The sequence below is a fragment of the Bombyx mori genome, chromosome 19, assembly GCF_030269925.1.
Source record: "Bombyx mori chromosome 19, ASM3026992v2".
Lineage (NCBI taxonomy): Eukaryota > Metazoa > Arthropoda > Insecta > Lepidoptera > Bombycidae > Bombyx > Bombyx mori.
In genome coordinates, this window is record NC_085125.1 from 3204579 (window position 1) to 3217280 (window position 12702).

At 36.4% G+C, this 12702-nt stretch overlaps 1 protein-coding gene across 6 annotated transcripts in view; it reads right to left on the reverse strand.

The window, feature by feature from the left end:
* Positions 1-12702, reverse strand: part of LOC101738592 (transient receptor potential cation channel trpm) — a 285363-nt gene that overhangs the window by 267745 nt on the left and 4916 nt on the right. For 4 of the 6 annotated variants that reach the window (XM_021352814.3, XM_012696507.4, XM_062673893.1 and 1 more), the window contains one exon: positions 2561-2632. The exons of the other annotated variants lie outside the window; for them this stretch is intronic. In XM_021352814.3, coding sequence (XP_021208489.2) covers positions 2561-2632 — 72 coding nt within the window. The remainder of the gene's footprint in view (positions 1-2560; positions 2633-12702) is intronic. 6 annotated transcript variants of the gene reach the window in all.

Consider the following 12702-nt stretch of genomic DNA (forward strand, 5'->3'; position numbering starts at 1 on the left):
CCGGCTTATTATACAAAATTCGGTTTACTAAACTTTAACGTGGAAAGTTTTGTTTATTTACAGACGTCAATTTACGTCACGAACATTACGACTTTAGCCTGAGAAAGCTTTATTTCGGATTTGTTTGCAAATTCACTAAGCACATATTGTATGTATAATGCTAACCTCATTATATAATTAGAAGAACCTTGTTGCTTCAGTAAGTAGATGAACTTGCATCATGATCATCACCAATGCTAGAAACCCAGCTAGTTTATTGACTTTGTAAGCAGACGACCATACAGCCCACCTGATGGTAAGTGGTTACAGTCACTCATGGACGTCAGCAATGTCAATGGCAGAGCCAAGCCACTGCCTACCAAAATGCTTACTGTTGAAGACATAGTGTTTAAGAAACACCCTGGATCGAAGGTCATAGCTGGATGGTACGGGGAGTAAGGTACACACGATAATCTATTTGATTATTACTCATGAGTGAGATAATCTTGAAGTCATCTTGCTCTAAAGAATACAAATGTGCCAGAAGGAAGATATCATTCTATCTAATGAAATATGTCCGTAACATAAGTTCACGAATGACTTTCACGACAAATTTAATCACCACCACCCTACCATTTCTGCCGCAGCAGTCATTCGTTCCAATTTGTAGGCTAAATGAGCTCTTGTACAAAAGAAAACTTTGATCTCAAGATGATGGGTGGCGGTATTATTATAATTCCTATAGGGTCCAGCCGTGAGCACGTCGTGAAAAAAAATTTTTTTTTAAAACACATCTCATAGTAATTAGTATAGTAGTTTTATTAAAGCTATGTATTATGAATGCAACATTGAAAAAACACAGAGTACCGGTAAAATGGGGCGATTAGGGACAAATTCCAACTTTATGACCAATTTTAAGGTAGTTGTTGATGTATATAATGCTATATCAGGATCAAAATGATTGAGTCTTGGGGGCATCTTTGTTGTCCAATTGAAAACTATGCAGCTAGCATTCCAGTTTAAGCAAAAAAAGCAAAAATAGGTGTAATCCCTATTTACCCGGAAATTGCGGTTAATTGGGACGAAATGAGAAATTTGCTAGGGTTGGCACTACATGGTTTTTTTTATTTATTTATTTAGTTGCACCAACAAAGTGATCATCAATAAAAAACATTGAAAAACTGACAAAAGCACATGGCAGATGATCGACAGTGCATTAACAACAAATATATATATATATAACTAAAACTTGATTACATTTATTTACTTATGATTAATTTATATTTACTTGGGAAATGATCCGCGACAGATTTGTCCTGTAAGTTGTGAGACAATTAAAAAAGACATCTATTTCATCATTTAAAATTAGTTCAGCGCAATCGGACAACCCCGAATGAACATTGACGGAGATCACGCTACCGTGGACATTATTGTAGTCCCAAAGGATTCGGTATATGGGAGAGTAAGCACCTAAATTCGCACTCTTTGATACGTACACGCGAGGCATATCTAAAAATAGAAAACAATACGTAACTGATAATATAAATATTTACCAAACAATAAAATAACACATTGATAATTTTGAATAAAAGTTCTAGACAAAAACATCATGAATAAACCAGATTTTTACCAACAAATTTAAAAAATATTGTTATAACTACATAGACAACCCTACAAACCTGTACCTATTTATACTTAGGTCGTTTCCATTTCACGTATTCTCATCCCAATTGACCCCTTTCTCGTTGTTATTTGTACCTAAGACGTCCCCAATATCCCCAAAAACAACCGATTTTTACATGTATTTTTATTTTATCAAATATATTAAAACCAATAACAACTGAGACTTACCTTTAATACATATGATAGTTCAAACACTAAATAACGTTTATAAATCACAGTCGTCTTCTATTATTATCAAATTAATAAATGAGAGCAAAGTTTCTAGCACTAAAATAATTACCACCACAGGAAGTTAATTTGAAACGCGATTTTTTATAAGTTAGCAGTTATTATCATACATATTCAGAGTTGTTTTGTAAACTTTCACCATTCTACTATTAAACTACAAAAAATGGAAGATTTTGCAACGAATATAAAAGTAATATTGAGCGTCGAAAGTTTTTCCCGGTTTTTTCCCGATTCGCCTCTCAATCCCTAATCGCCCCATTTTACGGTACTGAAAATCAATGAAAGTACAAGGAAGAATTAAGAAGAAATGATTAATTAAGTAATCTGTGGTCATCATTTGAACACTTTTTTTTTATTTATTGCCCTTGTATGCAGACGAGCATACGGCCTAATGGTGAGTGGTTACCGTCGCCCATGGACTTCAGCAATGCCAGGGGCAGAGCCAAACCGCTGCCTATCGCTTAATACTCTTAACAAGCCTCGTTTGAATATGGACATGTCATAGGACATAAGACACGTCTGAAAGTTACGTAGATGAAAAGTATTATTAGGGTCAGTTATTAGATTAACATTGAAAACAACATAAAATTCAAAAATATTAAATCTTCATGCATGCATAGCAACACCGGTCATATTAGAAACACGGACCACGGCAACACTGTCTACTGACTTTTGGATCGCACAGCGGCACTGACATCGAAAGCATCGCCAGACCGACTTTCCTTAGGCCGCTCTGCACGTCCTGTCAAAGATTTACGAAAAATAAACATTAAAAACAATTAAAAAAAACAGCAGTCGTAATTTTATAATCATAATTTAAAGATTTTCGGTATTGAGGGTAGAAGTAAAAAGCAACATCTCAGTGTATTAAAAAGTGTCCGCTGAAAAGGTGGTTGTTATTGGTGGTAGGACGTCTTGTGAGTCCGCACAGGTAGGTACCACCACCCCGCCTATTTCTGCCGTGAAGCAGTAATGCGTTTCGATTTGAAGGGTGGGGCAGCCATTGTAACTATACTGAGACCTTAGAACTTATATCTCGAGGTAGGTGGCGCATTTACGTTGTAGATGTCTATGGGCTCCAGTAACCACTTAACACCAGGTGGACTGTGAGCTCGTCCGCCCATCTAAGCAATAAAAAAAAGGTGCCAATTAAGGTGGCGCCATAGTAGCAAATGGAAAGATTTTAAAAACAGCGCCATAGACTATTAGAGTCTGATATTAAATTAAGAAGGTAAAAAATACTCACTACGTAAATAGTAATAAAAATAAATAGTTGAGATTTTAGATATGGGATATCCTTTAACTAAGTACATGACCTAACGAAGAATATTAAATTTTTCATGCCAACTTCACTCACTCTGTTTAAAACTGCTATTTTCATACCATTTCCAACACTAGCGCTATTTCGGTGAGTTTACCAACAATAGCTTGCTGTTTACAGATGAAGACTTTTCAATTTGTCCCCCTATACAAGGTGGTGCGCCTTTCTACTACCCTACCCTTTACAGTTTTCAGAGATTAAATTCCACTTTTTGACGTGGACTGTCAAACCAGGGCCCTGAAACTGCGATTCTTGAAGACAATTTTTTTTTTGTATGGAAACTAGCGACATCTTGTAGTGGATGCCCCTAAACTTATATGTTGTTAAAGTTAAGGCATTTAATTATTATATAACTAAACACAGGAAATAAAAAAAGTAATAAATCATACAAGTATTTATTTGTTATAGACAAATTGATTAAATTTTATCTATTTGTGGTTTCAGAAAATTTACAAAATCCGTCATTAAAATAAAATATAGGATAGGTAATATATTACTGCCATCTACAGGTGCAATGAGAAACTAATCGAAGCGAAGTCATCTAGTGGCCGACGCCCGCAAACATTTTTGCTGAATGCTTGAGTTGCTTATCTATAATAAATTTATTGTGTCAAACATATAGTTTAAAATGTCACTCAATGACAGCGATGACATCTTAATTGTTTTATTTTCTTAATTTAATGTCCCTTTAGGTTGAAACGTGTACTCGTAATAACAGTGGCTTACTAACCTTTAAGCATCTTTGAATGTGTAAAAAACGAAATCAACTGGGCGTGGCTTCTGGAATTCTGCCAAAAATCCTTAAATTTGATCCCAATTGATTTAAAATTTCAAATGAATAAACCTCATCTAATATTTATCTTTTTTTCATACGTTTGTGTAAATAATAATTAACAATTTTAAAAACATCGACACTGGAAATAAGGACATTTTGAAAGAAGGCAATTGCCATACTAAAACAATCGGAGAAAAAGAAACTCATCCAAATATATTTCATGGCCATAACATTGTACATAAATAAGTTAATACTATGGTGAATTTAAAATAAGCGCTTTCTGTTTTTTCAAATAGATATATTTCTAATTTAATATTTACTTACGTGAACATTACTTAAAAAACTCATTGTAGATTTTAAATATATTTAAAAACATATTTAAACGTATCGTAATTTTAAAGTTACTACAAATTTGAACAGAATTATAATAACAGTGAATATTTCAACGCTCCACATGAAATTCATTTTATATTTAGAAAACGCAGAATATGAAAATCATTGCAAGGAACTGTGAACTTTTCGTGTTATAGACAACGTTCAATTTCGTATACCACCAAATTTGAACTTACATCCTTGTATGTTTTAATCTAGCGATGAATGTTCATATGCATAAATTGAATTTTTGTTTTATGAACTACGGCAATGAAAGATCGATGTAAGAATAGAAAATTTAAATTGTTTCAACGGCGCCATTTTGAGATTGCGTGAGATATTACGTTATTGAATTTTATGTAGACTTTTTAGTTTTTAATTTTAAAGTATTATATTATCCTTTATCAATATTCTATTGCAATATGTCTATGTATTGTATTGATTTTTCTTTAAAACCAACGACACAGTAAGTACCCACTTGCATTATGAAAATATGAATTTAATAAGAATAGTGTATTAAAGTGTTTTAAAAACAGTTTTCTGCCACGCACAGTGAATCTCTGGAATTCGTTGCCATCAGCGGTCTTTCCCAACAACTGCGACATTGGGTTATTCAAGAAAAGAGCATATTCTTATCTGAAGGGTAGGCAACGCACTGGCGTAAACGCTGGTGACCGTGGGCGGCGGTGAATCACTTACCATCAGGTGACCCGTCTTGCTCGTATGCCTCTTAGTTGTTAAAAAAAAAATAATTACAATAGCGTTTTTGTTATGTATTCTCTATGTTTTTTTTTTTGTTTTTATATACTTACTGGTAATGACTCCTTTAAGCGAAGTCTTACATTTTGTCCTTACATCACTACATAGTATAAAGCAAAGTCGCTTTCTCTTATCCCTATGTATGCTTAAATCTTTAACACTACGCAACGGATTTTGATGCCATTTTTTTTTATTAGATGGAGTGATTGAAGAGGAAGTTTTATATGTATAATAACATCCATTAAATAGTGGAGAAACCAATAATAAATTACAGTTTCCGAAGCGAAGCGAGGGCGGGTCGCTAGTTCTGTTATAATATAAAAAACGATATAAAACAACATTTAATGAAGTTGATTAATTTTACACTTTAATCGGATGGATTGAAGTTAAATGAAACGATATATGGTGGCTTGAAATGATGGTTATTTATTAAGACTTTCTCGGTGGACTTTTTGGAAGAACCCGAGACATTCAGTGGCTTTTTATAATTTTCCCTTTTTTTCCTACCTAAGCTTGTGAGGCTATGCCAGCGTAACCTTACGAATATTTGAACTCTCGGGGCTCTAACTTGACAAATTTGCTAACCTTACCCTAGCAAGAGCAGTGCTTCGCAGAATCTACCACCGGATCGGAAACGCGACCCACTGAGAAGATCCGGCGAGAAACTCGGTGGGCTGTAAATTACAGTCATCGATTGACATGACGATATAGTGTTTTTTTTTTGGGAAATAAATTATTTTGGTGTTGAGTCAAATATCCACTAGATTTCGTCCTGCCATCTCACATATATATGCATATTTTAACATACCCGCTGTATAGTTTTCAGAAGATCCGTTTGTGAAAACCGTTGTTTGGAAGAGATTTTTTTTTATTTTTTTTTTTATGTTCTATATTTATATACAGTTTACTTTCTCTCTCTTTCCATCCCTCCCTCTTTCCTACGGATACTTGCTGTGCATCTCGACCACCCATGCTACAGTTTATAAACACTCAATGTGCGTATTATAAACAATGGTATTACCTCGGGCATTTGGAGTCAACTTGCAGTCTAAGGCAGCGGTTCTCAACCACCGAGCGGCGACACATTGGTATCTCAATATTGATAATTTAAATCAAATCAAATAAATTTATTCAGTACATACTAGTTGAACGTCAAAAAGAAACTACCGCCAATTCACAAAAACTAGCCTCCGCCCTGAGAAGAACTGGCAAGAAACTCAGCGGGCACGTCTTTTTTTTAAATATTAGATAAAAAAAAAAAGATTTTTTTTTTAAATATTGATTTTTACAGTGAGTATTATAACGTAACATTTGTTGCAATATTGAAATGGCCGGAGCGAGCAACTCATTCTCACTTTGTGCAGTCTTCTAGATAATCATTTACGTTATAGTAAGCTTTATTGTATAGATGTTCTTTGATAGTTTTCTTAAACCTATGACTTATAACCTACAAAGTGATTTGGGGAATTGAAATAAAGTGAAACGAGGCATGCGGAGAGTACTTAATGGTAGGAAGCGGTTTGGCTCTGTACCTGAAATTACTGACGTCCATGGGCGACGGTAACCACTTACCATCAGGTGGGCCGTATGCTCGTCTGCCTACAAAGGCAATAAAAAATTGCATCTCTGGAGTCTGAATTTGGGGTAGATACGCAACTGTTTACTAGATTAATAATGTCTAATTTAATAAATGTACTTATACGTATATTCACTTCAACTATGTATCAATAATTTTGCATTTATGGTAAGTGATTGCTCGGAGAAAGTGGAAATGGCCCGTCACATATTCCGTCGCACTGCCAATCGGTGGAGCACAAAAGTACTGGAGTGAAGACTTCGTACTGGACGTCATAACATGGGTTGATAATCCATGACCGATGACTTGGTCAAAATAACTGGTAAGGACTGGATGCGATGGTTACTGGTGGTAGGAGCTATTGTGAGTCCGCGCGGGTAGGTACCACCGCCCTGCCTATTTCTGCCGTGAAGCAGTAATGCGTTTCAGTCTGAAGGGTAGGGCAGCCGTTGTAACTATACTGAGATCTTAAAACTTATATCTCAAGGTGGGTGGCGCATTTACGTTGTAATTGTCTATGGGCTCCAGTAACCACTTTACACCAGGTGGGCTGTGAGCTCGTCCACCCATCTAAGCAATAAATAAAAAAAAATGCGAAAGGCAACAGACCGAAAATAATGGAGTATATTTGAAGAGACCTATACTCAGTATTAGATGGGCACGGGTTGAAGAAGAGAAGAGGTGCAGGGTATCGCGTAACTGTAGTCTGTTAGTGCGTCGTTGACTTAAAAAAGTTTGAGAGCCGCTGGTTGAATGTATCAGGTTGTTTTGTTTGGGGTCAATTCCGTCTGGTTGCCAACGAGACTTTAACCCCGATTTTAGTTTCTTGAGAGCTTGTGTTAAAAAATACCGTCCACGATTATTTCCTGAAATTAATCCTCCCTCAGATACAGCCCACTGAGTTTCACGCCGGAACTTCCCAGTGGGTCGCGTTTCCGATCCGGTGGTAGATTCTGAGAAGCACTGCTCTTGCTAAGGTCAGTGTTAGCAGATTCGTCAAGTTTGAGCCCCGTGAGCTCACCTACTCGCCCGTCGAATCTAGTGTAATCCCTTTAATTTACTAGAATAGAAAGGAAAAATGTGTTTGTACATCCAGCCAGCATTGCGATGAGCTTGGAATAACATACAAAGACTCCCCTACTGAAACTTCTCTTAATTCTAAAATTGTATCCTCTTAATGAATCTCTCAAAAAATACGAACATTACAATGTGTATCTATTGAATATAGTATTTATTATGGATATTTCCGTTTTAGCGGCTCCCAGAACCCAAACATACCTCTACATGTCCTTAGAATAGCCGATCCGCATATAAATAGCAGAGATACAAGGCATTTTGTACACATCAATAAAATATATTTTATTCAACCACGACCATCGTTCTTTTTGGAACAGGTGAAATTAAAAAAAACAAATCAGCAGCCTTGGCTTTAAACAAAAAAACGTTATATAGCTCTAATAATCTATAATCAATACTAAAATTAATAAAGCTGAAGAGTTTGTTTGTTTGTTTGAACGCTTTAATCTCAGGGACCACTGTTCTGATTTGAAAAATTCTTACAGTGTTAGATAGCTCATTTATTGAGGAAGGCTATAGGCTATATAACATCACGCTAAGACCAATACAAGCAGAGCACCAATAAAGAATGTTTCAAAGTCGGGATTTTTTTTCCCTTTTCAATAGCTCCTTAACATTCTATTATTCAAACATATTTAGACTTTCTACGTAAATGAAGAGGCGGGTAAAATTTAACGTTATGCCAAAGTTACTATTCCGCGCGGACGAAGACGCGGGCTAAAGCTAGTAATTTATAATGGTGTCATAATTTTCCAATCCCTGTTCAGTTTGTGTTGTGTTCATAATACAGTACGCGATATTCCCGAACGCACATGTATTATGTACGCGAATCATGAATGTTACTGCTGGCTGTAAAGCCTTGTTCGGACTAGGCGAGTATTTTAGTCGAGTACCGAGTAATTTAGTGGCTAAACTACTCGCTACTCGCCCGAAAAATAAAACAAAATGGATTGACTTGACTAAATTATTTACTGACCTACTCGACTAAATTTTTGGTGCTCAGACACATTTAGCTACTAAATTACTATAGGCCAACAGGGCCAGCGTTTGTGTGATCAGTGTTCTTCGTACTAGTTTTTTAACTTCTCGATCGCGTTTTTTTTTCCGACCTAAGCATCAGCTTAAGTCCATCAGGAGTTAGAGACCCTTTCAATGTAACCTTATCTGGTAGGTGAGCTCACGGGGCTCAAACCCGACGACGTTGCTAACACTAACCCTAGCAAGAGCCGTGCTTCGCAGAATCTAGCACCGGATCGGAAACGCGACCCACTGAGAAGATCCGGCGAGAAACTCAGTGGGCTGTGTCTGTTGGTTAATTTTCGGCTTCAGCGAGAACGATGACCGGGTCGATTGCGTAAAAGTTAACGCAAATTTGTATGAACTAGAGGTCCCGCAGTAGTCGAAATTCGACTATAATTAATTGGAATTGTAAGTTTGTACACTATTATGATTGTATTTTATACTTCTATAATTACAAATTTCGTCACAATAAAAAATATTAACAAAGACAAACATTATTAATCCTATTCTCAATTTGACAACAGACGTCAAGAACAAAAGTTTGACAATAAATAAATAGTATGAATGCGTGTGTGCGTCAAATACATGGTAGTGTGTATAATGTTTTCTTTATTGATTTAATGTATTATTAATGAATAATTTTAAAAATTATTGGCATCGTGCACTTTTTCTCTATATTCTCTATAAGTGTGGAAAATTTCATACTCCTCCGTCCGCGCAATTTTCGTAAAAAGGAATACAAAGTTTTTGCCTCACGTATTAATATATAGATTTGGAACAGCGCCACAGTCACACGTTTCACAGTAAATATTACATGTATAATATATAGCGACCCGCCCTCGCTTCGCTTGGGAAACTGTAATTTATTATTGATTTCTCCACTATTTAATAGATGTTATTATGCATATAAACCTTCCTCTTCAATTACTCTATCTATTAAAAAAATACCGCATCATCCGTTGCGTAGTTTTAAAGATTTAAGCATACATAGGGACAGACAGATATAGGGACAGAGAAAGCGACTTTGTTTTATACTATGTAGTGATGATACGTATTTACTGTTTTGAGATTCATATAAGCATGGGGGCTACCTGATAGTAAGTGGTCACCGACGCCAATGGATATCAACCAAGATCCCAGTTGCACGGCCAAGTTGCAACTTAAAACTAATCGAGGGCAAATATTATCAACTCTTCTTTCGCGTTATTTTAATTGTAAAACAAATTATAAGCCTGCCATATTTCATTATAAACTTAGAAGATAGTAAGTAGTACAAGAAATAACAAATCAAGAAGTTTCCTAACACAATTACAAGAACAAATAAACGTAATTGAGTTTTCTTGCTCTGAAAGATGTTTCAGGAGTTTTAGAAAAGTAGCAATTGATCGTACTCGCACCGCAAGCAATTGGCTAATTTTCACAACGTGTTTAGCATAATTTGTGATTTTATCTTCAATTTATGTATAGTCTATAAAAAAATATGTTGCCACGTTTTCCCGCTCTTTAGTTTAGTGATTTTCTCGACTTTTTGGCGGGAACACGAGCAGTGAAGTTGTGCGATTTGTTTCATTTTGACTATTCAGTGTTTCTCCCGGTTTAAATATGTAATAACGGTAGTTTATAAACTGTTTAGTATCTGTGAATATACTTCATCATTATACTTCATCCCATATCATCTCATTTCACTTCCAGTACTCTCAGGAATTGTTTGAGATAATACCATCATCTCGTTTTTACTATCGCATCGCCCGCCACCGGAGTAGAGTTTCTCCATACTACCTGGAGCCACTGCGTTCATCCAGTGCGCTACCAGAGATCTTTTCTGCCACGTACCATCCGGCTATGGAATGAGCTCCCCTCCACGATGTTTCCCGAGCGCTATGACATGACCTTCTTCAAACGAGGCTTATGGAGAGTACTTAACGGTAGGCAGTGGCTTGGCTCTGGCCCTGGCATTGCTGAAGTCCATGGGCGGCGGTAACCACTCACGATCAGGTGGGTCGTATGCTCGTCTGCCTACACGGGCAATAAAAATAAACTTCATATTATAATTTGTATATTAAATATTAGATTAGGCTGTATGGTATGACACCTTTGCCTTTCCAGTTGGAAAAATAAAACTACTACTTAGTGATTTTCTTTTTGATATCGACTGTGATTAAATAAGTTTACAGTGAAAATATATTCTTAATATTCAAGTTCTATGAGGATACATTATACACGATCAAGATTGCTAATTTATAGACGCCCGATCGAAGATTAAACTATATTACTATTTATCATATTTTTTTATGACAGGGTAGATATTTATGTGAGGCTCTTTTGTTATACGATATTTATTTGCGACATTTAAGGAGATATGCAAAAATTGTAAAAGCGATAATTATGATACTACTAATCTCTTTTATATTTTTGTATTTTTTTGGGCAAGATAAATAAATCTATAAATCAACAAGGTTTCAAAGACAAAGAGAAAGAAAGAAAAAAGCAAATTAATTCTAAATTTGTTTTGTTTTTCACTACCAAAGTGTCGGTAGCTTCTAGAGGCTATTCAGGCTTCACTTGACTGGTACACCAGCACGCGGATCTCGTAGCCTGAAATACTGCGAACATCTGCCATAGCCAGCGCGGTGCTTCGCTGATTCTGTCACGGCATCCGAATTGCGACCCACAGAGAATATCCGGCGATAAACTCAATGGTTTTATAAAATAGCGTCAATAATCAAAAATGTAATGCCATCACACACATAACGTCTGATCTGCTCTTAATAATATCGTATTTATACGGATTCTATTGTTGTGTGAAAAAAGCCCCGATTTTGCAACACTCTTTATTGGTGCTCCGTTTTTATTGGTCTTAGCGTGATGTTGTATAGCCTATAGCCTTCCTCAATAAATGGACTATCTAACACTCAGAGATTTTTTTAAATTCGGACCAGTAGTTCCTGAGATTAGCGCGTTCAAACAAACTCTTCAGCTTTATAACATTAGTATAGATTCAAGGAACGATTGCGTAACAAGGTATATTACAAAAGGCCCTTTTAATAAAAGACCTTACCCTTCTGGTGATATCTCTTTTTTTATTGACTAGATCGGCGAACCTGTTCTAGGTCGCCCTTAAATTGTTACCCGAGCCCATTAGTGTCACAATGTGAGTGACGCCCGCCATCTTGGGGCAAGCATTTTTCACTGGTGTTAGGACCTCTTGTGAGTCCGCACAGGTAGGTACCACCACCCTGCCTATTTCTGCCGTGAAGCAGTAATGCGTTTCGTTTTGAAGATGGGGTTTCAAGAAGGTGTGTTTTCGGTGGGGCAGCCGTTATAACTATATTGAGACCTTAGAACTTATGTCTCAAGGTGGGTGGCGCATTTACGTTCTACCTACGCACATTTAAACCACATGAAAACTCAACAATAGAATCCGTTTATATACGATATCATTAAGAGCAGATCAGACGTTATGTGTCTGGTGGTATTACATTTGATTATTGACGCACTTTTATTAAACCATTGAGTTTCTCGCCGGATCTTCTCTATAGGTCGCGATTCGGGTAACGTGATAGATTCTGCAAGGCACTGTTCTTGCTAGTTCTCACTAACTAGGGCTAGTGTTAGCAAATTCTCTCAGGTTGAGCCCGTGAGCTCACCTACCGGTCTGCGCGTAGCTGAAAACGGCCCCTTAGGCTTCCTTAACCTTCACTCAGGTTGAGCCCGTGTGCTCACCTGCCTACAAGACAATAACCTTTTCTAGCATTCAGATCGGTTTCAACAGGATAAAAACAAACAGACGAATTTAACTGTTACTTCACAAAAAAAAGCGTCTTTAATATTACTTTATTATTTTCTTTGAATACCCTAAACCGCCATTTACAGAGAGAGGCCTATTTAAAACAAATCTGAACCATGCGTATT